Raw genomic sequence first — 27377 nt, forward strand, 5'->3', positions numbered from 1 at the left:
CCAAACTGGCAACCCTGATGTTATACGCTTGTTGGCGCCAAAAAATGCGTATATATTAAAGAATAGTAATATGCTTCATTATTAACAAAAAATATTTTTCTCATGGCATAGGAATGTGTAATGTCTCTCTCTAATAATTGAAGTAAATTTCATTTTATAGCTTATTCTTATTAAAATATACAATTATTATACTAATAATTCTATAATAATATAATTTAAAATTATAAATTACTGATAAGTATCATTATTATACAATTATTTTTAATTATTCGAACGTAATTATGAGTTCGGTAACAATTATGGTAAATTTTCAATATTAAAAGTATTTTCATTAAAATATACAATTAAATTACAGGCAAATCTAATATAATAAAATTTTTAATTTTAAATTCTTGTTAAATATCATTATTATACAATTATTTTACATTATTATGTATAAAATTATGAATGACATTACTAAATTCCTATTTCAGCTCCTTCTTGCTGTTACGTGAACTCTTACCCAGGGGTGCCACTCGTACGATAATTATCGTACATGTACGATTATTTTAGGTCCAGTACGATACATACCTTGGGTATATACAATGTATGTGTGTGTTTAATTAAACAAATATACTAAAATACCTTGAAATAAACTATATATGTTACTCCTTTACAATGTATGTGTGTGTTTTTTATTAAACAATTATACTAAAATACTTTGAAATAAACTATATATGTTACTCCTTTACAATGTATGCGTGTGTTTAATTAAACAATTATACTAAAATACCTTGAAATAAACTATATATGTTACTCCTTCATAATCTTGTTTAAAATGTGTACGATAAATTTGGTTTAAAAAACTATTATTTTAGGTCCAGTATGATGTACGATACATACCTTAGGTACATACATATATGTGTCTGTGTGTGTTTAATTAAACAATTATACTAAAATACCTTGAAATAAACTATATATGTTACTCCTTCATAATCTTTTTCAAAGTGTGTACGATAAATTTGGTTTAAAAAACGATTATTTTAGGTCCAGTATGATGTACGATACATACCTTAGGTACATACATATATGTGTCTGTGTGTGTTTAATTAAACAATTATACTAAAATACCTTGAAATAAATTATATATGTTACAATTGTAAGTTTATGTCTTTTCCCCCATCTAAAAAATGTTAATTACATTTTTTTTTTATAATTGAACGATGTTGTAACTGAAAATAGAAAAAAAAAAGAATTACAGGGTCAATAAACTATTTAAATAAGATATCACAAGATGTGATGGTATATAAAAAATGAAAAAACAAAATCAATATTCAACTATAAAGAAAAAAGTAATGAAATTTTTAAATGTAACTAAAAATCACAGGGCCTCCAAATTATACGCATTATTTGCCATTTTATTTTACAACTGTCATGAACTATTTTACGACTAATTCAAGATAATTATTACTCATCAATTTTCATATTTATTATTTTCCTCATTGGACTATTTTCTGTTGTCAACGCTATTTTACGACTTGTACGATAATTTTGGTTTAAAAAACGATAATTTTAAGGTTCATGTACGATAATCCAGTAGAAACAATCTGGCAACTGCTCTTCTTACCTCCGATCTGACACATTCAGGCGGGAAGACTCGTCAACTCAGTGACATTATTATTAAATTTCTGCCTTTTCCATTTACTCCTGGAATATCTCTATCTCAAAATGGCTGGATTAACAACAGGTGCAATTGCCGTAAGTTTCTACAATTTATCCTTTTTATGTTTAGAAATGTAATTACGAGAACTAAACTTAAGCATTTCATTGTTTACTTTTGGAAAATTTCTATTTTGTATTTTGATTTTATGTAACATTTTGGGTCAAGGTCATGAATTTATCATATTTTAAACTCCCCAAAGATAAATTTGTCATTTATGGTTTGCATGGCGTACCGTAACTGTACGGTACGGTTGGATACCCCAATTAAAGTACCGTAGTCTGGGGTACGCATAAAGTGCTAGCCTAGATTTGTTTTAGATTATGTTTTTGTCATTGAATTAAATCATATTAGATAATTTAAAATTGCATAAATAACCATTAACCCTAAGGAATGATCTATCTGTACCTGTTAAGGGATTTGGGAATGTGTGTACATCGGTGCGTTAACCAGCCCTGTTGCTCGCATAGAAAACGTGAATCCTTGCTGTTGTCGTCTTCCATATCTTATACCTATGGGCATGTTCGTTAATGAACTGACGCTAAGGGTAGTTTGTAGCGCTACGGCAAAGCGTCCGAATTTGTTTATTATCGCTTCGACTGTTATCTTGTATAGAATAAAAACGTTTGGAAATGGTCTACGGATCTTAAATATGTTGTGTATGGGGGGTTCGGGTAAGGATACGGCTTTTAGCATAGGTTGGGTGGGTTTTTTAAGTTAGCTTCTCCCGCCAAATTCGTTTTTAGAACGACGGCCACAGTTCAGAATATTCCCGTTTTCTACGGGATCTGGCCGTCACCCTACAAAGGCTCCGACGCTAATTCACATACTGGTCTTTGCTTTCCCGTGGCTCGCTACACAAAATTAAATATTGAATTTCTCATCTTCTGGCGAGCGTTACATGTTGCGCTACGCGCATTAGCCGAGTGGATGCTTGGAGCCTTTTTATATCAGCGGCCAGTTCCTCCCGTGTGAAGTTAAAATGGACGTCAGCTAAGCTAAACTTAAAGGACGCGTGTTTCGGTGGACAAAAAACTGATAACCCGTTATACACAATACCCGGTATTTAGAACGATGTGTCAACTTGGAAACCTATAAATTTTTCAAGTTTTAAAGACACCTAGTATGGGGTGTCCTTAGTTTAATTTATGGGAGCCTATGTATATCAGCGACCAGTTCCTCACGAGTTCATTAAAAAGGGGAATCAACTAAGCCAAACTTTCCCCCCTAACCTAACCTACAAGCCGTGCCCTTATCTACTTACCTAACGGGGTTGGCTGACGCCCTCCTGCAACCCCCCTAACAATGCCGTATTCTTAGACAAAAATATATGCAGGTGGCCGCTATCATACATACACCCCAATCTATGTGTCTTGCCTTATTGTTTGTATGTGTGAATGCAAGTTTACACACTGTAGTCCGGTTGTCTCGGTCGTAGAGGAAGTGTTTAACGAAAGGAACTATTCTCCATAGCTCAAAATATGTCTTCTAGAAAAAGGTAGCGCGTTAATAGTAGAAAAGTAGGAATAACGGCACTTTTTTTTTTTTTAAATAAAATCTTTGGCGCTTCCTAACGATATTTTCCCCTTATTTAGTAACTACATACAGACATTTAACAGTTTATGAGTAACTATTTATCGATAGTTGCTCTTGTGCCTTAAACAAATGGATATGACCGTATGTTCGCAACAGGGCCATAGAAATATCCTACCGAAATCAGAGCTTTGAAAGAACTTTGTAAAAAGGAAGAGAGGATAGCTGCCGTAATGAAGGTAGGTGTTTGGCCAAAGAAAAAGAGAGCCGCATGATTATGAAGTAAACTTCATAATCATGCGGCCATATCTCTACGAAGTCATTATATTGTCTTTCGTTACCTGCCTTCTAAAAATGAAGAGGAGGGAGGGCTTTCAACTTTCTCAACCCCCTACACACAGGTATGATAAAGGTACCTCCTGTTTCCCCAAGGGATATACCTCTCAAGCTGTTAGAAGGCATAAGCTCATCTCTTCTGAAGGTGGATCTTTTATGACTTCCTATTGCAGAGGATGAGATCTTCCAATTGGATGCCCTTGCTAATATATAAAAATGGGCTTTTTGGCAATACTGTAAAACAAACTGTTTTCAATAACAAAATATTTGAGACAAAATAAAATTGTTCTAGCCAAAATGCAATAATTTTGGATTTTAAAAATTCCAGATGGGTTGTGAGTCATGCCCCTAAATTTGCCTGGTTAAATTTTAAGGGCCATTTTAACCTCCCTGAAGACGTACTGATAATTAAGGACTTGTGGATTGTATACATAGGAAAAATACAAGTTACTGTACTCTACATAAAAAGTGTGATATTTTAAATCTTGGAAAATTTTTTATTTACGTATTTTAAAACAATCGCTATTGAATATTCTTTGTTTTTTAGGACATCATTGAGGGTCGTCAGCCTGAAGGACCTTGCCTTCAAGTTTTGGTAAGTATTGGGGAGTTACAATTCTGTGTAGTTATGCTTTCGACATCAGTATTTTTGTTTATATAAATCTACTGTAGTTACATTTATATGAAATTCATCCTTTTCATCTCTATTAATTTCTTATTTTCAGTCAATGAAGAAAATCCCAAGCGGTGAACAAGAAAGATATCGTCTTTTAGTATCAGATGGACAGTGGTCCAGTAGCTTTGCCATGCTTGCTACCCAACTCAATGAGTTGGTTTCCAGTGGTCAGGTATCCAACAATTGCATCTTCAAGATGAATCGTTACATATGCAACACTGTCCAGGAGAGTAAGAAGGTGTGTACTGCTATTTTGTGTCATATTAAAGGATTTGTAGTCTTCAGAAAACTTTATAGTAGTTATTGCTGATAATCTCTTGGCATAATGTTAACCCTTTTACCCCCAAAGGACGTACTGGTACGTTTCACAAAAGCCATCCCTTTACCCCCATGGACGTACCGGTACGTCCTTGCAAAAAAATGCTATAAAAATTATTTTTTTCATATTTTTGATAATTTTTTGAGAAAATTCAGGCATTTTCCAAGAGAATGAGACCAACCTGACCTCTCTATGACAAAAATTAAGGCTGTTAGAGCAATTTGAAAAAAATATACTGCAAAATGTGCTGGGAAAAAAATAATCCCCTGGGGGTTAAGGGTTGGAAATTTCCAAATAGCCTGGGGGTTAAAGGGTTAAGATGTGTGCTGAAATTCAATTCTATATGTTCTTTTTTATCAATGTGGGATATTTACAAATGCAAGGAAATCTTGTATTTTAGAACTATTCTTTTTTTCATATTTTATAGTTTTACTGTACTGCCACTTTGTCTCTTGATGAATTTCCAAAAAGTTATTGAATAAACAATTTTTCTCCATCACTTTATTTGTGTTGTTGGTTTTAGTAGGTAAAATGATAACAAATGTTAGAGGACGAGTATGGTTCATTAATTTGCATTATACACCGCTGAATGGCCTTCGACGCCCCAGTGCTTGGTTTAACCCTTTTACCCCCAAAGGACGTACTGGTACGTTTCACAAAACTCGCCCCTTTACCCCCAGGGACGTACCGGTACGTCCTTGCAAAAAAATGCTATAAAAATTATTTTTTTCAATATTAATCTTACCCGATGATCATGTAGCTGTCAACTCTGTTGCCCGACAGAAATCTAAGGTCGGGATACGCCAGCGATCGCTATACAGGTGGGGGTGTACACAACAGCGCCATCTGTGAGCAGGTACTCAAGTACTTCTTGTCAACAAGAACTCAATTTTTCCTCTGTCGTGCCACCGGCAAGACCTACTAATACGCCGTCCCTAACTGGATTTGTTTTTACAACTTTTTGGTGAAGTACACTATTCCAGTTTTGAGCTTTCGCTATGCAGGGGTTTTATCTTCATTTCAAAACTTGAACTCGTTTTGGATAGATTTAATTATGGTGACGAAGAGAGTATGGACTCTCTTTCACTTTTAAATGGCCGACCCTTCCCTTAGACGGAAGTGTTGGTGACGAAGAGAGTATAGACTCTCTTTCACTTTTAAATGACCGACCCTTCCCTTAGACGGAAGTGTGTTTAGGTTTTTGGTTTTTGGTAATTTTGCTTAACAAAGTTAATTTCTCTCCGCCATTTATAGGCCTCTTCGATTAACTTTCCATTTATTATAAACTTATAAAATTAATTTTTATGTTTGTTTATATGCGACCTTTCCTAATAGTAGGCGGTCCTTACTTGGAACCGAAGTTAATTAACATTGAGCCCGTCATTTCGTATTTCCTTTTAAGAATTTATGCTATTTTAATTTTAATGTTTTTGGAAGAATTTCTTTGATAGTCTCGTACTGTTTTCTAAGATGAACTAACGTTTAGTTTAGTCTCCGCAGTTGTTGACGTTCAGAACGTTCAACATGCGCTCTATCGTTACGATAGAGAGAGAGTATTTCACGGTTTCACGTTGCAGTAAGAGTAAACCGATTCTAGCGTTTCGTTCATTCTTTCTTAGCTTAAATGGTTTTAATTCTAATAAAGGAACTTTTTATTTGGGAAACCTTTCAGTTTTTTTCCTTTAACAAATAATATGTTTTAACGATATATAATTGGGCTCATCTCTCAGGTTCTAAGTCAAGAGAGAGAGATAGAGACGGAGGGAGAGAGAGGAGAATAAACGTTTCGTTCAAGCGGGGAACGTTGTTCTCGTTTTTTACTCTTCTCCCTAGTCGCTATAGGGGAAGAAGGTAAAACGTTTCTAGAGTTTTATTCTTGTTCCCAGGCTTTATGCGGTGAGAGATTTTAAACGTAGTTTATTTGATCTAGTGTTTAGTCTCTTCCAGCCACTGAATTCTTTATCTTTCATTATGTTTTTCTGTTACATTGTAAAACTGTTTTCGCAATTACTACCTTTTAATGAAGGATAGGATTGCGTGTTTCAGGTACAAATCACTTAAAGTTTCGAGTTCAGTGAAATAAGTGCAAACAGAAAATCAAAAGTGATAAAGTGATATGCGCAAAGTGTTACAGTGTTGCGTTCGAGGGTTCGTCTGTTCGTGCCAGTTGTTCACCTAGTCCGATACCTCTTACAAGCTCCCAAGCCCAGGGGAGAAGTAATGTCGAAGGACTTATGGGTTCCACAGGTCTTGATCGACGAACAGACGTTTTCCCTCCGTGGTTTCGGGTGTATCTACTCACGTTGCCGACGTGATCACCCCACCCACACAAAGACGAGAGAGCCCATTTATTCCTCGTCTGCGGAAGAGGTTTCTCGCAGAAACCATGGACCAAATCTTGCAGCTTTTAAGTGCAAGTCGGTCCCTTCCGCGCAAGTCCAACGGCCTAGCCACTGGGTCAGTTCGGACTCGCTCCAGTCATCCGACGACTGCACACCTCCCAAGAGAGGCAAGGTGGTACCGCAACAGGCAGTAACTCCGTCTGTTGCCGCACCAGCTGTTTTAGACCCTCAGTCACAACGGACAGTAGCTCCGTTTGTTGCCGTCTTTCATAGACCCTAGTGGTCCATGCTGCAGACTATACAGTCTCAGCTTGCTCCTTCATGCAGGAGTATCGTGCTGGAAGGTTGACAATGCACCTGTTAATCTACAACCTGCCACGGTTGTGCGCTCAGCAGATACTGCGGCTGCCTGCTCCCACACTCCACCTGTGAGAGCTCCACCTCCGATGCGCAGTCGACCCTGCCAGACGCATGTTCATGCTGCACCCTCCGTTGACATGCGTGAGCTACCGCATCAGCAGTGGGAAGGTGCTGTAGAGCTGCCGTGTTTTGAAACAATGCGGCATGCTCCGCAACCCATGCGGCATGCTCCGCATCCCATACGGCATGCTCCGCAACCCACGGCAGTCCCTCCCACGCACCAACACTCCGCTTTTGTTGTTGCCAGCTCCCACACTCCGACTGCGGAGAAGGTTGACGATGCACCCGTGGGCCTACACCTACCATGGTTGTGCGCCCGGCATGGCTTCCTGCTCCCACACTCTTGTTGTGAGAGCTCCTCCACCCATGCACAGTTAACCCTGCCAGATGTATGATGACTCCCACAGACACACGGAGCACTCCGTTGCCGTGCGTGAGCTACCACAAGCTGCCGTGTTTTGACACGGTGTGTCAGCCTCCGCAACACACTGTGGTTACCGCCACTCGCCCGCAGCCAAACTAGTCAGTCAGGAGTTGAGGCTTCCCCACACAACTTTGGTTGTTGCCAACTCACAGACTGTCAAACAGTTACATGACGTTGCCTTCTGGTCTGCTACTAATACACCAGTGCTGTATGTCCTCACGCTCCTGTTATGGTTGACAGTTCAGTTTTTGACAGTTCACAGACTGTCAAGCAGTTTCATAACGTTGCCTTCTGGTCTGCTGCTTTTGCACCAGTGAAACCCTCACTGAGATAACCTAGCTTTTCTCGGACATGGTTCCTGTTAGATGAGAAAGTGCTGTTCTCCCTCCTTCTGATATTCCCTTGAGGACTCTGTCATTTGGAGAGGAGCCTTAAGCTGCTTAGCCTCCTATGGACTTTTATTAAAGCATAACATGCTTCCAGGGAGGGTAATGGTTCCGCTTCAGTCGCTAACCCCGTCTGTTGCCACACCTGCTCCCATAGACCTTGGGCTTTGTTGCAAGACATGCAGTCCAAGCTTAGTCCTTGATAGAGGATTTTTTACGGAGAAGAACCTTCTTGCCAACGAACCTTCCTACCGGTTGGTTGTACGCCCTGTTGACGCTGAGGTATCCTACTCACGTCCGGCCAGTTGAGATGGGTTCCTCCACCGGTGCGACCCAGTGTGGGTTGCCAGTCGCACGTTGACGTTAAGCTACTCTCGGAGGTGGTTGTGGACGTTCAGTGTGTCACTGGGAAGACGTTCAACAACCAGCAGAGGTGACTTGTTGTGACGCAGTGCGGCAACCTCAGCAACCCAATACGGGGTTGTCTGCACTACCCAGACAGTCTAGACAGTTTCGGGTTGTCGCTGTACTTCCTCGCATCCCCATGGTTGACAGTTCACAGACTGTGCAGCGAGTACCATGATCTTGGGTCCGGCTCCGTCACGCATCCACCAGTGCGACCGGATTCAGCGAGTCAGACGTTGCCCAATCCGTTGCCGTTTCCTCATCAGTTTCGGATGAGGAACCCTCTGATGAGGTCATGGCTGAACAAGAGCGATCAACCCCCAGCCCTGCTATCCATCCAGAAGATGCTGAAGAAGGAATATGGCCCTGTCAGGCTGTGGATGAGTCTGGTTAGGACACTGTCATCCGTGGTTCAATTGGTGTCACTTGGAAGACTACACTCCGTCCTCTTCGGTTTCATCTAGCTCTTCTCTGGAAAAGGACAAGACGCTAGAAGCGGTCTCGATCCCGGTTTCCGGAAGATAAGTCTGGTCTAACCTGATGAAAGGACTTTATCAACCTTTTATAGGGTCTTCCCCTGACTGTTCAGACTCCCAACCACGTTCTCTTCTCAGACGCATCGGACGTAGGCTGGGGTGCGACCTTAGGCGGTAGGGAATGCTCGGGATTATGGAACTCGAGTCAAAGGGACAATGCATTTTAACTGCAAGAAGCTTCTGGCAGTACGTCTGACCTGGAAAAGCTTCAGGTCTCTCCTTCAAGACAAAGTAGTGGAGGTCAACACGGACAACTCCCTGCTTTGATGTTCATCTCCTAGCAAGGAGGGACCTACTCTCTGACATGGTGCGAGTTCGCTAGTGACCCTCCTCTCCTGTTCAACAGGTCTAGACTTTTCACTAGTAACAAGTTTCTTCCAAGGCAACTTGAATGTCTTAGCAGATTGTCTCAGTAGGAAAGGGACAATAATTCCAACATACTGGACCCTCCACAGAGATGTATGCAAGAGGACTTTGGGTCACCTGGGGCCAGCCAACCATAGATCTCTTCGCAACCTCGATGTCCAAGAGGCTCTCAATACTTTGCTCACCTATCCCGGACCCAGCAGTGGTTCTTTTAGATGCCTTTCTACTAGATTAGTCTCATCTAGATCTATATGCATTCCCTCCGTTCTAGATTGTCAACAAGGTACTGCAGAAGTTCGGCCTCTCACGATGGGACAAAGTTGACACTAGTTGCTTCCCTCTGGCCCGCGAGAGAATAACTTACCGAGGTACTTCGATGGCTAGTAGACGTTCCCAGAACTCTTCCCCTAAGGGTGGAGCTGCTACGTGTGCCACGCGTAAGAAGGTACTCCAAGGCCTCCACGCTCTCGTCTCACTGCCTTCAGAGTATCGAAAGACTCTCGAGAACTAGAGGTTTTTTCGAAGGAGGCAACCAGAGCGATTGTTAGAGCAAGGAGAACATCCACCCTTAGAGTCTACCAATCGAAGTGGGAAATCTTCCTAAACTGGTGCAAGTCAGTATCCGTATCCGCGACCAGTACCTCTGTAACTCAAATAGCTGACTTCCTCTTATATCTGAGGAAAGAGCGATCTCTTTCAGCTCCCACTTTCAAGGGTTACAGAAGCATGTTGGCATCAGTCTTCCGTCACAGAGGCTTAGATCTTTCCAACAATAAAGATCTACAGGACCTCCTTAAGTCTTTTGAGACCACGAAGGAGCGTCGTTTGGTTACACCCTGGTTGGAATTTAGACGTGGTTCTAAGATTCCTTATGTTAGACAGGTTCGAACCACTTCAATCAGCCTCCCTGAAAGATCTCACCTTTAAGACTCTTTTCCTGAAATGCTTAACCACAGCTAAAAGAGTCAGTGAGATTCATGCCTTCAGCAAGAACATCGGATTTTCATCCGAAACGGCTACATGTTCTACATCTTGGTTTTCTAGCCAAACACGAGCTGCCTTCTCGGCCTTGACCAATATCGTTCGTTATTCCAAACTTATCGTATGGTTGGAAATGAACTAGAAAGAGTATTATGTCCTGTAAGAGCTCTCTTAAGTTCTATTTTAAACCTTTACGAGGCCCGTCTGAAGCTCTTATGGTGTTCAGTTAAGAATTCATCTTTGCCCATGTCAGAGAATTCTTTATCCTATTATTTTCAGACTGTTAATACGAGAAGCTCATTCCCTTCTGAATGAGGAAGACCAAGCTTGGCTGAAGGTAAGGACACACGAAGTTAGAGCTGTCACAACTTCCGTGACCTTTTAACAAAATAGATCTCTGCAGAATATATTCGACGCAACCTTTTGGAAAAGCTAATCAGTGTTCGCGTCTTTTATCTTAAGAATGTCAGTCTCTTTACGAGAACTGCTACACTCTGGGACCATTCGTAGCAACGAGTGCAGTAGTGGTGGGGGCTCCACCACTACAATTCCCTAATTCCAGAACCTTTTTAATCTTTCTCTTGAAATATTTCTGGGTTGTCCGGAAGGCTAAGAAGCCTTCCGCATCCTGGTTGATTTGGCGGGTGGTCAAATTCTTTCTTGAGAAGCGCCTAGATTAGAGGTTGTGATGAGGTCCTTTAGTATGGGTTGCAGCCCTTCATACTTCAGCACCTAGGAGTCGCTCAGCATCCTAAGAGGATCGCTAGGCTCAGTAAGGAAGACGTACTTAAAAAGGCAGAGTAATGGTTCAAGTCGACTTCCTTACCAGGTACTTATTTATTTTATGTTTGTTATTTTGAATAACTGCTAAAATAAGATACGGGATACTTAGCTTCTAATGTTAACATGTATGCTGGTCTCCACCCACCACCCTGGGTGTGAATCAGCTACATGATCATCGGGTAAGATTAATATTGAAAAATGTTATTTTCCTTAGTAAAATAAATTTTTGAATATACTTACCCGATGATCATGAATTTAAGGACCCTCCCTTCCTCCCCATAGAGAACCAGTGGACCGAGGAGAAAATTGAGTTCTTGTTGACAAGAAGTACTTGAGTACCTGCTCACAGATGGCGCTGTTGTGTACACCCCCACCTGTATAGCGATCGCTGGCGTATCCCAACCTTAGATTTCTGTCGGGCAACAGAGTTGACAGCTACATGATCATCGGGTAAGTATATTCAAAAATTTATTTTACTAAGGAAAATAACATTTTTCATATTTTTGATAATTTTTTGAAAAAATTCAGGCATTTTCCAAGAGAATGAGACCAACCTGACCTCTCTATAACAAAAATTAAGGCTGTTAGAGCAATTTAAAAAAAATATACTGAAAAATGTGCTGGGAAAAAAATAACCCCCTGGGGGTTAGGGGTTGGACATTTCCAAATAGCCTGGGGTAAAAGGGTTAAAATGTTTGCAGAAATTAATTCAATTCTACATGTTCTTTTTGATCAATAAGTGGGATATTTACAAATGCAAGGAAATCTTTGTATTTTAGAACTATTCTTTTTTCATATTTTATAATTTTACTGTAGTGCCACTTTGTCTCTTGGTGAATTTCCAAAAAGTAATTGAATAAACAATTTTTCTCCATCACTAAATTTGTGTTGTTGGTTAGTAGGTAAAATGATACCAAATGTGAGAGTACTGGTATGGTTGATTAATTTGCATTATACACTGCTGAATGGCCTTCGACGCTCCAGTACTTGGTTTTAAAGCCTAAATTTTATATTCAATTCCATCTCCCCTCCTTTCAGATCCTGATCATCTTAGACCTTGATGTTATCAAGTCGGGTGAAGAAGTTGGAAGAAAGGTGGGAGAGCCCGTAAACTACGATCCGGCTAAAAACAAAGGTGGAGCCAATCGTCAGGGTCCCACGGAGCAGAGAGAAAGGACGCTTCCGCCATCTGTTACTGGTATGAAGACAAGTTCATAATCATTACAGATTTTAACTACTTGCAAATTCTGTCATTTTCAATGCTCACTAAACATTGAATAACTTTGGGGTGGTCATTTCAAGTTGCTCCTTATGGTAGATTAGTCAATACCTCCGCCAACAAAGTTGGAAGGAGGTCATGTTTTACCTCCTGTTTGTGTTTGTTCAGTAACTGGAATACAAACCAACACTTTAATAGGGATATTAACTTTCTGCAAAACTGAAAGGAATACCCTTATTAAATAGCTAAAGTTTGTATCATTAGGAAAAATACAAATTACCTCCGAATGTGTCGTGTTTGTGAATAGCTTCCTGGCCACAATTTTAATCGTAGAGTAATGAAACTTGCAGGGATTAATTTTTATATAAAAATCTGGAAATGATTACATTTTCGAAGGTCAAGGTCACGGTCAAGCAAAATTTCCAATTCACATAATAAGCCATAAGGTTGGACATCGTTGTCATAGAGACTTCAAATTTGATTCTTATTTGAGTGTGAAAATTCACGTCAAAGAATTAAGGTTAACCCTTTTACCCCCATAGGACGTACTTGTACGTTTCACAAAACTCATCCCTTTACCCCCATGGACGTACCGGTACGTCCTTGCAAAAAACTGCTATTTACATTTTTTTTTAATATTTTTGATGATTTTTTTGAGAAATTTCAGGCATTTTCCAAGAGAATGAGACCAACCTTACCTCTCTATGACAAAAATTAAGGCTGTTAGAGCAATTTAAAAAAAATATATACTCCAAAATGTGCTTGAAAAAAAAATTGCCCCTGGGGGGTTAATGGTTGGAAAGTTCCAAATAGCCTGGGGGTAAAAGGGTTAAGGTCAAGGTCGAGAAATAAAGCTGCCGTGGGTGAGGTCTGCTCTCTACTGAGTGCCTCTCTAGTTTGTTCCTGTTTACAAAACATTCCATTGCCTTTTGTGTTGGAATATTTCCATCAATGGTTTGAAACATTTGTTGTAGAATCTCTATGTTTAAATGGTCTATCAATTGTGAATGCAGAAAGATTTTGTTTTGTTCTTGGAAAAAACAAAGTGGGTAGTTATGAAATTTCATTTTTTAACCAATGTCCTTACAAAAACATGGGGTTTTGCCATGTAAAGTTAAGTATTGGGTTTTATCTAGAATATTAAATGAAAGTTATGAAGTTTCACTTATAATTATTGGTTTATTGGTAGGACTTGTCCGCATAAAGATTTTCAGCGAGTTATCTTAATCCTCTCTTGGTCTTGGAACTGAAAGTGAATCCTGGATGATCCTGAATTTTTCTTTTATAGTCTGTCTAGAATGTCATGAAACATCGAGTAGGTTTGCGGCGATGCCAAACTTCCTCAAGACTTTTAATCTGACTTAATTGCTGTCGTGGGGAGCCTTCCATCTTAACCCTTTTACCCCCAAAGGACGTACTGGTACGTTTCACAAAACCCATCCCTTTACCCCCATGGACATACCGGTACGTCCTTGCAAAAAAAATGCTATAAATTTTTTTTTTTCATATTTTTGATAATTTTTTGAAAAAAATCAGGCATTTTCCAAGAGAATGAGACCAACCTGACCTCTCTATGACAAAAATTAAGCCTGTTAGAGCAATTTAAAAAAAAATATACTGCAAAATGTGGTGGGGAAAAAATAACCCCTTGGGGGTTAAGGGTTGGAAATTTCCAAAGCCTGGGGGTAAAAGTGTTAAACCGTCACGCTTGGGTATCAGAACCAAAGTGATAAGCTACTTAACCTTCCTGACATGAGACAGAGAGAGATGTGGCAAAGTGTATGCAAAATCTACACTGTTTTTTCGCCTTAAGTGAGATTTAATGAATGAAATTGGCGCAAAGCGGCAACGTCGGAAACCTCCTCTATGTTTCATGACATTCTGGACAGACTATAGCACCCTTTCTTTAAAGTGACGTTGGTCTTCATCCCTTTTTTGGGGTAATAGGTTTTGAAATAAAAGTGAATTAAACATGTAGTTGGATAAGGTATAATATAAGGTTTTGTAATTGCTTGTGAAAAGGCTTTTATAAGGTATATATATTGTATCTTTCTGTATCATGCTATGAATTCGCGGAAATATTTTTTAACCCTTTTAAATACAGTACACCCTTGCACGATTATTTTCTTTCACTCGCACTCCAGAAACTCTCTTAGCCTTACTTGACTCTTCTTAGCATAAAAACTTTGTTTTAGGCATTTAAAAAAAGTAATTGTATAGAGGAACTATTTTCCTTTCCATTGACATATAGTTTGTACGTATTTTGTAAGAATCGTATGTGTAAATAATCAAAGAATACTAAGAGTATCGGACATGAATTGCGTTGAGTTACGTTGAACCTAGTTATGAAAACAGAAAATCTCTCTCTCTTTCTCTCTCTCTCTCTTTCTCTCTCTCTCTCTCTCTCTCTCTCTCTTTCTCTCTCTCTCTCTCTCTCTCTCTCTCTCTCTCTCTCTCTCTCTCTCTCTCTCTCTCTCTCTCTCTCTCTCTCTCTCTCTCTCTCTCTTTTTTTTCCTTTTTATTTTGTTTTAGAGCCTGTGAAAGGTTTAAGAATTTTATATTTTCTCTATCGCACGGTGTAATCAAACCTGATGGGATCACACTTGCAGGTGGTAACGCTCAACGCAACCCCTTAGCACAGCGAAATCCTCCCAACATTGGGGCTTCACCGGCAAGGACTCCCAGCGGCGGTAGTGTTCACCCTATTGCGTCACTGACTCCTTACCAAAACAGGTAAGTTTTGGGGCGTTATTCTGTTGGCGTCTTCTTTCCCACCGTTATCCCTACATTTACGGGTCTGTTGCCTGATGCGCCCTTTCCAGTACCTTCTATCAAAGGCATCCTCTTCCCCCAAACCTCTTCTCTCCAGATTATCCTTCACTTTATCTTGCCATCTCTTTCTCTGCCTCCCTCTCAATCTTCTCCCCCTAACAGATTTCTTCCAAGCACTCCTCACTGTGGGTAAGAGTAAGGTTATGAGATATTCGGGAAGGGAAGGTGGTTCGAGGTTGAATGGAGAGTTACTTGAGGAGGTGGATCAGTTTAAGTATCAGGAGAACCTTAGAGGGACACAAATGCTCAGGAATGTAACTCAAATGGGAAGATTTTTTATCCAAGCATCAACTTTGATTTTTCAGTCAAGCCAAGGGTTCTAGGAACTACCTAACTTAGTCCTTAAACATAAAGTTTTATGGAAAGGGTTCCCAAATTTTTTACGTATTTAAAACCAATTAGGAGAGCTAAGTACAATAAATTTGAACATTCTATAGACAAATAAAAGTTTGTTCTTAACTTTACAATGATTACTCTTCATTCATAAGAAACAAGAAAGACATCATTCCTGTCTTCAAGCTTTCTATATACAGTACAAAACAATAAATGTTTATTATATTTTTTTGTCAGGTGGACTATTTGTGCTAGAGTTACCAACAAGTCAGCAATTAGAACGTGGTCTAACTCACGAGGGGAAGGAAAACTTTTCAGCATGGATCTTCTGGACGAATCTGGAGAAATACGGGCCACGGCTTTCAACGAACAGTTGGACAAGTTTTATGATATGATGGAGGTAAGAAAATACATAAAAAACTTGAAGTTTTCAGTATTTATAAATTGATCACTTACTGAGATGAAGATTTATTCGAGTGCCCATACTGATTTCATTGCTAAAGTATGATTACATGCATGTTCTTTCGCATTTACAGTTATTGTGTACAGTATATTTATAAACTTCTCTTGATATTCATAAGGTTTCCTTCTCCATGACGGTTGATTGTCAACGTCTATCCAAAAATTAAGAAGATTTCCCATTTTCTCTCAATAAGTATCTCGAAGTACAAGTTTATATGGGGGAACCATAACAAGAGTTATCAAATCTGGTTTGTGAGGCGGTCGTGTACATTAATTCTACCCGCAAATCTGGATTGTCTATCGTGATTTAAAGATTTTTTAGCAGCAGATTGATAGGGGATGTCTAATAAATTTGCCATGACTTTGTGTTAATTATTCAAAGGATTTATTGGTTGGTGATGAAGATCTGCGTTTACTATGTATCACGTGGAGAGGGCCGCATTATGATTGGAACAGTTGTTGTAATGACTGTCGATGCTTACTAGCCTCTCTTGGGGGCCCATTTATGCCGGGAAAGTTTACTGGCGTCGGCAAACTATCCCCGTGCGAAGCTTATAATCCTGGAAAGTTTACTTGTTACTTGGCGCCAGTGAACTATCCCCGTGTATATCGGCCTTTACGACTACTTTCACATGAAAGATTTCAATCTTAAAAGAATCTCTCTCCTTTTTTTTTTTTTTTTTTTTTTTTGAAAAATATGAGAAAACTAGGTATTTTGTCTAATACCAAGCTTTATTTGCTTACGGGTTGCTAACACAAGAGCCCGTGTCTTGCATAAGGCAAGGCAATCTAAAACGAACAAACGAACCCAATCAAGGCTTCTGAGGTAGAAGTCCACATTTAATCAGCTTTGAGAAGGAAGTCTTATTAGGTGCCTGATGAATATGGGAATGATATTCCGTTTTTATTTTCAGTTAAACAAGGTTTTCTTCATAACTGGTGGAACCCTGAAAACTGCAAATAAACAGTACTCAAATCTCAATAACGATTATGAACTGACACTCAACAAGATGACTGAGGTAAGTGTAATTTCTATGTGAATAAGAATACAGTCTGCCATTAATGAAACAGGTGTTGGGTTTTGTGTATGAAATCCAGTGTTATTCTTTATGGTTCATAAATTTCAGATTACCCCCTGTCATGAAGATACAGCTATTCCATCTATGCAGTATTCATTTGTTCCCTTGAATCAACTAGACCAAGTTTCAAAGGACTCTGTTGTTGGTAAGTAATATTTTGAACCAGAAGTGCTTTTGTTATATACAATTTCTATGCACGACACTGTAGCGATTGTTAATAAATCCTGGACAATGGCAGCGTCCCTGGCTGGTGAACGCCAGACTGGTTTTCGAGTCCCGCTCAAACTTGTTAGTTTCTTTGGTCGCTGCAACCTTACCATCCTTGTGAACTAAGGATGGGAGGTTTGTCTTTAGTGAAAGGGGGCACTTCACAACATTTTGTTTTTTAAATTTATTAGCTAGTTGGTTGAAACGGCCCTCGAGATGCTGAAAACCCCTTTTGGTACCTTCAACAGTTTGCAATTAAAGTTTCCCTTTACTGTGGGCCTATTCATTGCAAGAGGAATCATTTCCTCCTACGCCTATTGACCCAAAGGGCCTTGGTTAGATTTTGCCAGTAGTCTCTATCTTGAGCTTTTAAATCTATACTTCGTCATTCATATTCTCCTACTTCGCACTTCATAGTTCTCGGCCATGTAGTCTTGGGTCTTCCAACTCTTCTAGTGCCTTGTGGAGCCCAGCTGAACATTTGGTGAACTAATTTCTCTTGGGGAGTGCAAGAAGAATACAGTATTGGGAGTTAGTTTACTTTTAATTGGTTAGAGACTTATGTCTGATTTCACAACCTGATGAAAATGTTTTAATATTGTTTTATTTTTTTTTTTCATTCAGATATCATTGGCGTATGCAAAGAAGCCTTGGAGTTATCAACTGTCACACAAAGAACAACCGGAAGAGAACTCAAGAAAAGAGACTTGCAGGTTATTGATGACACAAAACATGAGGTAAGATTTTTATTATTATTATTTATGAACATAAAAAGAGTTGGGTTATACATTGACTTTGGGGGGTTTTCTGGTATCTGGTGTTACTTACTTGCAACTCATTTAATTCATTATTCTCTTTTACCTTTTTAAAGTAAATTCAGCCGGAATAGAGTGATTGCGTCAATGAACTTTCCCCGTCATTCATTTGCTGTTTGCTCACAAATTGCAGCTCCATAACAAGAAAATTTTGAATATGCGAGTTGAAATATATAAAGATTGAGTGGATTTACAATAAGCCATGTAGTACATGAACATTGCCACAGGTAGAAGCACTAACATGAGGTTACAGTTTATAAACTTTAGCTTTTGTCAATTTATTACAAGCAATACTCAATTGAGATCATTTTGAGTTTTTGTTCCGATGTATATATTTGTATCGTGTTTGTTTTGTTGTCGTTCTCAGTAAGATGAATTTGTGCTACTAGATTCCTTTTTGTTTACCTTAGTTATTTTCTTGACTCATGAGTTGTTACTTTCTTATTAGGGTTTCATGAGGACTCAAAATAATTTGTATTTTTCCCAACTACACAAACCCGAGTTTCCTAACAGGAGCGTGCTTTCAGGGAAGCTGGATACGGTTGTTAAGACTTATCATTGGGACAAATAAAAAAAAATTATTTTCAATTTTACTTTGTTATGACAGATACAAACCCTTCGCTATTTATAGGGGGCAAAAAAGAAGGCGGTGAAGATTCGCGCTTACACTTCATCTTTTTTCCCCTATAAATAGCTTCAGGTTTGTATGTTAGGAAAAATACTATCTCCAAATTTGTTATTTTTATACAAATCTTCATCTTTTAAAGTTAAAACTTCTCACCTTAAAGACCCTTCTATTCCTTAGCCTAAAGCCCTGTCCACACTATCTAACATGCTCGGCGGGTTGATGACGTGAGAAGCGAGAAAACCACAGGCTGGGATCAGGAAACAAACAGTGTTGCCAGATCCCTGCCTGTGGTTTTCCAAGTTCCGACGTCATCGACCCTTTCTCAATATATATTGTGGTCTGGCATCACTGTTTGCCTGTAGAGCATTTTATTGTGGTCAGGCCTTAGGGTCAACAAATTCAACATGCATTTCCGTTCACTGAAGACATTCCCTATTTTAAAGGACTCTGGCTTTTAAAGCTTGCAAGAATGATTTTTATAGAAACTTTTTATACAGTATTTTAATCGGGTAAACTGTAATTTTGAGTGCTTACAGCAGTTGATTGTCAAGACAAACTCTACATATTACAAGATAGTAATGAAAAGTACCTATGGCCACAGAATGAGACCAAAATACTATAGTGTTCTATCAAATTAAAGTCTTTGGAGAAAGTTCTTACCTAGCATAGATAACTTCTTACCACAGGCAATTATTATTTGCTAAACCATAACCCTAGTTGGGAAAGCAGGATGCTATAAGCCCAGGGGCTCCAACAGGGAAAATAGCTCAGTGAGGAAAGGAAAAAAGGGAAAATAAAATATTTCATGAAGTAACAACATTAAAATAAACATCACTATAAACTATAAAAACTTTAACAAAACAATAGGAAGAGAAATAAGATATAAGATAAAACAGTGTGTCTGAGTGTACCGTTAAGCAAGAGAACTCTAACCCAAGACAGTGGAAGACCATGGTACAGAGGCTATGGCACTACCTAAGATTTGAGAACAATGGTTTGATTTTGGAGTGTCCTTTTCCTAGAAGAGCTGCTTACCATAGCTAATGAGTCTTCTACCCTAACAAGGAGGAAAGTGGCTACTGAATTACAGTGCAGTAAGAAGAATTGTTTGGTAATCAGTGTTGTCAGGTGTATGAGGACAGAGGAGAATATGTAAAGAAATTTTGTAAATTGGAAGTCTTGCAGTTTAGCTGCATTATTACAATACATATTTGTACAATTAATTTTTTTAGCGAGACGAGTTAGATAGGACAATGTTTTCATTGTTGTTTATCCAATTTCAGGTCAGAGTTACTTTATGGGGAACAAATGCAGAAAATTTCGATGGATCATTGCAGCCTGTTCTTGCTATTAAAGGTGCCAAGGTGTCTGATTTTAATGGTGTTTCATTGTCTCTTCTGTCATCTTCATCTTTCCAGGTAAGTTATTTGTTTTTTCTAATCATGATTTAATTATTCTCAATTACATCTAGCCTTTGCTGTTGTGACTTGTTTGGAAATGTATATTAATCATTTACATTTTCACATGCTTCTCAGTATTTCGAATTTAGGTTTTCTTTATCAAGTAAAATTCTGTAGTGAAGGTTCCAAATAACACTGACCACCTACAACAAGAAATATTGACCATATAAGGGATTTTGACGTAGGAAAAATCTATTTCTGGGCTCAATCTGTGTCGCTCTGTGAAATGCTCCTTATAGCACCATTTCTAAGGTATAAATACTGCTAAATATACCAGAGAAAAAAGTTGCATGGAATGCCAGGAATATACCCAGCTCGCTCACCCTTATAGAGTGTCGGTATAGTAACTGGGGCATGTTAAAACCACTATCAGAGGTCCCTTACCAATTAGTCTTCTCCTTCCTCAACATACCCCGTTACTACGAGGATTTATTTTCCATAAAGTTGTAGGATGTTCAAACATTGAAAAAGAAAATTACAGGTCCAAAAAAAAATGTGAAATTTACCAAGATATTTTCTAATGATTATATAATTTGCAGTCATCAAAATCTATGTGATTTGAGTATTTGCATCACTTCAAATGATATTGGCATATGCAATTTCACGCAGTTTGTTTAATATTGTATTTGGTTCTTATCAGATTTGGAACTAGTACATTATGTGTGGAGACTGAGATTGTGGCAACCTTATAGCTTATGACTCTTTATGTGCAATCTCCTGTCCACTACAGCAATTGCACCTTCACCATTTGATTTGCGTATATCTTTTATTGTTCCTTGTGCTTTTAGGTTTATTTTTGTATTTGAAACAGAAAGGTTTTACCCAAGTTTTCTCAGAGTTCAGTATTAAGAAACATTACAAGCAGCTCTTTATCCAAACGTGAAGTGCACCATTTTTGACATCGGGAAGCCTGGCTTATTCAGAATACTGTATATAGATTTTAGGGAAGACAAGTATGAAAAAAATTATTTCTATTGTTGAGAAATCTAGTGATCCCTTTTTAGTGTTTCAGAATCTTGTCAGAAGAGGCAAGTAGAAGATTTAACTAGGTCCATTTTTTAGCATGATCCAAGTGCAGAGTTATGAAGAGGGGGTGGGAAGTGAAGTGACCTCTCCTGCAGGTTGCTTTAGAATTATCAGTTGCCCGTCAGGTCAAGGAGAGTTGGTGTTGCTCTACACAGGTTACTGGTTATGGTGGCCAAATTGTTGTGAATGTGCATTTCCCATCAGTAAGGATCAGTCCACTGAATTTATGCATTCACCGTTCAAACCTGGTGAAATCAAAGATCTGGGCAACACTTGACAACGATAATTGTCGGTGTACAAAAAGACCACCAGGGGTTGGGCCCGTTATGATATTTCTCCTGGAGATATTTGCCAAATGCAAGTCTAATTTGATAACGCAAGGTAACATGAGAATTGATACAGACATACAGGGTTAACATGATTTTATTCATTGAGCTACTTAGTTTAGGTTACATAAAACTGTTCATATACAAAATATAGTTACCTTAATAGTCCTCTACATTCCTTTGCCATACCTTGAATTTTTATTTTGGGTTAGTAAGTAAACATGCTTAAAAAATAACTAGGTGACTAAACAGGCTATATTTTCCCCCAAGATATAAAATAACATCCTACCCCCTTATATACCTTTGAATTTTTATGTTGGGTTAGTAAACATGCATAAAAGATATGAACTATATAGACTATACATGGCCTTCATAGGCAAGACATAAGTTAAAAGCCTACCCCCTTTTTACTGTATGATTATAAAAGACACTGACAATGTCGCTTTCACAACCAAAGCTGATCTTGACTGTGGTTCACATCCCATTCTGTCCTAAGACATTCACTATTGGCAACTCGGACTCGAGGACTTATGCTTGTTACTGCATAACAAAACACTATATACTCCCTGGTTAAACAGGATTAGGCTAGTGAGATATCCTCTTATGTATGTTGGCTTGTCATGCAGGACGGGTGACGTAGCTTACTCCGCTTGACAGGCACAATCTAGCCATCATCTCAAAATCTGAAACAAAAAGAGAGACTGGTGTATAAGTGAAGGTAATTCATCTACGCTAGGCTATTGTCATAACAGTTTTGTTTGGCTCGCTTTATGGCAAGCATGAGATGGACTTGCCGTTTTTCAACGGCTTTGCTAGTTAGGCACGCCCTTTTGAGGGCCTGTAACAGAGAGTGAGGGAGGATGGTATTTCTTTCAGTTTGTCATCTGTTCTCATTCTTTTAAGTACTGTCTTCATTCATTCATGTACTTTTCCTTGTGAAAGGAAATTTTGAGTAGTTTGATTTTGATTCTCAATAGGGACCAATTTTGATTCTCAATAGGGACCAATTTTGATTCTCAATAGGGACCAATTTCGATTCTCAATAGGGACCAGAGAACATTTGTTCAAGTGGAATTAACTTTTAAAGATCATGGAAAAACTTAATCCTGCTACTTATATGTATCTACGTTATTAATGTCATTGTTAGAATACCTGGTCTATCAATGCATTAAATTAACAGCAGGCGTGGAATACACCCACTACATATTAACCCTTTTACCCCCAGGCTATTTGGAACTTTCTAACCCTTAACCCTCAGGGGTTATTTTTTTTCCAAGCACATTTTGCAGTATATATATTTTTTTAAATTGCTCTAACAGCCTTAATTTTCATCAAAGAGAGGTCAGGTTGGTCTTATTCTCTTGGAAAATGCCTGAAGTTTCTCAAAAAATTATAAAGAATATGCCAAAAAAAAATGTAAAAAGCAGTTTTTTGCAAGGACGTACCGGTACGTCCATGGGGGTAAAGGGGTGAGTTTTGTGGAACGTACCAGTACGTCCTTTGGGGTAAAAGGGTTAAAGCAGTTCAATTGTTAAATTGAAATTAGAAATGAAAGGCTAGATTATCAAAAGGTATATTACACGACTACCAAGTGAAATTTCATACATACTGTATATAAGGGGCTTTAGAAGCATTTCTTCATGTATAAAGACAACCGCAGTATGTTATAGTCCATTTCTTTTAGCGATGCATAATTGCACCGACTCGCAGCGGTGCCCTTTTAGCTCGGAAAAGTTTCCGGATCGCTGAATGGTTGGACAAGATAATTCTAACCAATCAGCGATCATGAAACTTTTCCGAGCTAAAAGGGCACTGCCGCGAGTTGGTGCAAATCTTCCTCGCTAAAAGAAATGGACTATAGTTTGGTCATTTCTTATTGTTATTGTTGTATTTTACTGTCCTACAGGTCAATCCTGATATAATGGAAGCCCATAAACTCAAGGGTTGGTTCGATAATGGTGGCTGCACATCGGATACTGTTAATTTATCCAACCAAAGAAGTGGTGGTGCCAGTGGTGGTAAGTACTAAAAGTGATCTTAATTCTTTTTACGTTGTTTAATTATGATTTGTCGTAGATTATATATTTATTTCATAATTGAATAAAAAAAAAATCTTAATTTTATATTATGACATCAATACAGGTTTGGTATTTAGTCTGTTGTTTAATAAAACCGATCTTTCTTCTTATTAATTTACGTTGTTTATTTATGATTTGTCGTAGATTACATTTATTTCATAATTGAATAAAAAAAAATTTCAATTTTATATTACGACATCAATACAGGTTTGGTATTTAGTCGGTTGTTTAATAAAACCGATCTTGCTTATTTTTACGTTGTTTAATTATGATTTGTCGTAGATTATACATGTATTTCATAATTTAATAAAAAAAAACACCATAACTCATAAGACATCAATACAGGTTTGGTAAGCTATTTATTCTGTTTAATTCAGAATTATTCTCATTGAATGTATTTATTCCAGGGATGGGCAATGTTTACAAAACTTTCGGAGAAGCGAAGCTTGAGAATTTGGGTGGCAGATCGGGAGACCAGGCCGATTACTATTCTGTCAAAGCGTCTTTGGTTTTGATAAGAAAGGAAAACTGTTTATATCCAGCTTGTCCATCCGCAAGTTGCAACAAGAAGGTTGTGGATCTCAACAATGGCATGTATCGCTGTGAAAAATGCAACCAGGAATACGACAATTTCGAGTGGAGACTTATGGTTTCGGTAAGTATAATGGTGGACACGGGAGGAAATTATGCGGCCGATTATTTTCCCATTGTTCTCTAGACTTGGGTAGTGCCATTGCCTCTGTACCATGGTCTAACACTGTCTTGGGTTAAGAGTTCTTTTGCTTGAGGGTACACCTGAGCTACACTATTGCGTCTTATTTCTCTTCCTTTGGTTTTTTTAAGTTTTTATATTTTATATATATACATGAAAGATTTAATTTAATGTTTCTGTTTGTAAAACTTGTTTTGATTGTTTATTACTTCTCTTTTAGTTTATTTCCTTTCCTCACTGGGCTATTTTCCCTGTTGGTGCCCTTTTGAGCTTATAGCATACTGTACTGCTTTTCCAACTAGGGTTGTAGCTTAGTTTGTAATAATAATCATAAAAGATTTTGAGTTAAAAACCACTATATGAAAATATTTTATATAATTTTACGATTACCCTAATAAATATTTCATTCCTTGAAGCTTAAAATAATAATTAAAAAAAAAAAAAAAGAATTTTGTATCTTTTCAGAACTTTACCGTAATTAATTTAGTAATTCCTTGAAGTTTATATTTTAGACAATTTTTATGAGCATAATTGCATAACGACTAAGTGCTCAATGTATTCACTAATTGGTTTTATTTTATTACTTCAGGCCAATCTTGCCGACATCAGCGATAACCAGTGGGTTACAATGTTCCAAGACCAAGCTGAGGCCGTGCTTGGGGTTTCTGCCCAGGAACTGGGTGGCATGAGAGATAACAACAACGACGCGTTCCAGAACGTGTTTGCAGATGCAACGTTCAAGAGTTTTAACTTCAGGATGCGCGTCAAGATGGAAACGTATAATGTAAGTTGGCGTTATTAAATTTTGGAAGATTTTCTTATCGTATTTACCAAGGCACTTTCCCCAATTTATGGGGTAGCTGACATAAAAAAAGGTAAAGTTAATCAAGAAAATAAGAATTTAAACTCTGTTAAAAGTGAAATCAAGTATGGCTTATAATGTTTATTTGATGATGCCTAAGCTTACCTATGCAATTAATACCTTAAAAATTGGGAAATATATATAGTAAAAAAAAAAAAAAAAAAAAAAACTGCAAAGTCTACCAAGAAAATTACGATTTAATTATACTCGGTTAAAGGTGAAATTAAGTTATGATGTTCATTTCATGATACCTAAGCGTACCTGTTAATATCTTGAAAATTGGGAAATAAATATATATATATATATATATATATATATATATATATATATATATATATATATATATATAGTAACAAATGGGAATTTTTTATTTGTTTCAGTAAAGTAGGGGTGAGTTTTAATACTGCCATTTCTACGATATAGTAGTAACAAAGGAATTTTTGACTTGTTTCAGTAAAGTAGGGGTGAGTTTTACTACTGCCATTTCTAATATATAGTAGTAACAAAAAGGAATTTTTGACTTTTTTCAGTAAAGTAGGGGTGAGTTTTACTACTGCCATTTCTAATATATAGTAGTAATAAAAAGGAATTTTTGACTTTTTTTCAGTAAAGTAGGGGTGAGTTTCAATACTGCCATTTCTATTGTGTAATAGGATTAAATTTTAATCTTTTCTTATAAAAGATAGTCCATGTAAAACTTTTCATTTTACAAAGGTTTCTACTTCAAAACTATGTAATTACATGCATTTATACCTTACAGGATGAAAGCAGATTGAAGAATACGGTTGTACAATGTACGCCAATCGTTCCAAAGGAATACAACCGACGTTTGATAACGGAGATCAAGCAGATGGCTGGTCAAGCTTAGGTTTTTAGGTTCTTTCTCTATTTTTTGATCTTGTAAATTTTTCTTTTAAGTTCTGTACTTAGATTTTGTGTATCATAAAATCTTTTAAGCACTGTCCTTTTTTCCTAAGACGTATTTTCCACAATATTTATTACGTATAATTTTTCCATTTAAGTTAACCCTTTTACCCCCAGGCTCTTTGGAAATTTCCAACCCTTAACCCCCAGGGGTTATTTTTTTCCCAGCACATTTTGCAGTATATTTTTTTAAAATTGCTCTATCAGCCTTAATTTTTGTCATAGAGAGGTCAGGTTGGTCTCATTCTCTTGGAAAATGCCTGAATTTTCTCAAAAAAATTATCAAAAACATGCAAAAAAGAATTTTTTTTATAGCATTTTTTTGCAAGGACGTACCGGTACGTCCATGGGGGTAAAGGGATGAGTTTTGTGAAACGTACCAGTACGTCCTTTGGGGGTAAAAGGGTTAAGAATATTTCAGGTAACTGTAATTTGTTTTAACATTATAATTTGTTTTGAAATGGCTATCAGACTGTAATGTATTATGGTTGAGCACTTAGGAATTATATTAAGGAGACGGGCATGTATTATTCATTAGTTTAGTTATAAAATTACAGTACTTTTGAACGATACGGATACAGTGTGTGAAATTTAGTGTACAAAACTGTAATTTCCTAGAATAGTATCAATACCTATTTAACGTTAGTGTTTTATATAATGTAATCTAAGTTTGTTCAGTTTTTTTTTTCCATATACCAATTTTCCCTATTTGCATATTTTGCAAATAAGTTAAAATTTTAGGGAAAGATATATATCAAATAGGCAGAAGATATATTTGCTAATTGGTAGACTTGCCTTTCATAGAAACATTAAATTTGATGAATTATATATACATGTTATTATCCTTTAAATTTCTTCAAGTAAACTATTCGTAATTGTGACTTCAGTAAGTGAAACCTACACAATTTTGTTATAAGTGTGACTAATAAAACAGTATTATGGTATTGGAATTTAATTAATGTTCATTTACTGTTAACCTTTACGTAAGAAATCTTTAATGGATGAGGAAGGTTATACTAAAATCAAAATGGAAACTGACAATTTTTTCTATACAAGTAGAGAAATTAAAGGAAGTCATAGTATTGCAACAAGCTACTGTGCAACTGAATATTGATTTAGTTGCAACAAAAACTATATATATAAAGATATCCATTTTTGTTGTACAGACTAGTCACAAGGCTTACAAAATTCTCAACAGCTTCATGAAA

The 27377-nt window shown here is 37.5% G+C and overlaps 1 protein-coding gene across 2 annotated transcripts; it reads left to right on the forward strand.

Annotated features, from left to right (window-relative positions):
• The first annotated feature begins 1598 nt into the window (after nucleotides 1-1598).
• On the forward strand, nucleotides 1599-26995 carry RPA1 (replication protein A 70). Of its 2 annotated transcripts, none has more exons than XM_068350047.1 (14): nucleotides 1599-1737; nucleotides 4116-4163; nucleotides 4294-4482; nucleotides 12245-12404; nucleotides 15035-15158; nucleotides 15828-15990; nucleotides 16967-17071; nucleotides 17180-17276; nucleotides 17963-18075; nucleotides 20065-20199; nucleotides 23500-23611; nucleotides 24079-24326; nucleotides 24973-25167; nucleotides 26006-26995. In XM_068350047.1, exons 1-14 carry the CDS (start codon nucleotides 1708-1710, stop codon nucleotides 26111-26113), a joined length of 1827 nt encoding a protein of 608 aa, XP_068206148.1. In that variant the 5' UTR covers nucleotides 1599-1707; the 3' UTR covers nucleotides 26114-26995. The 2 variants fall into 2 exon arrangements, with proteins under 2 accessions (XP_068206148.1, XP_068206149.1); XM_068350048.1 differs by having other exon boundaries at nucleotides 15062-15158.
• The last annotated feature ends 382 nt before the right edge of the window (nucleotides 26996-27377 follow it).

This window comes from Palaemon carinicauda, chromosome 26, assembly GCF_036898095.1.
Source record: "Palaemon carinicauda isolate YSFRI2023 chromosome 26, ASM3689809v2, whole genome shotgun sequence".
Taxonomy (NCBI): Eukaryota; Metazoa; Arthropoda; class Malacostraca; order Decapoda; family Palaemonidae; genus Palaemon; species Palaemon carinicauda.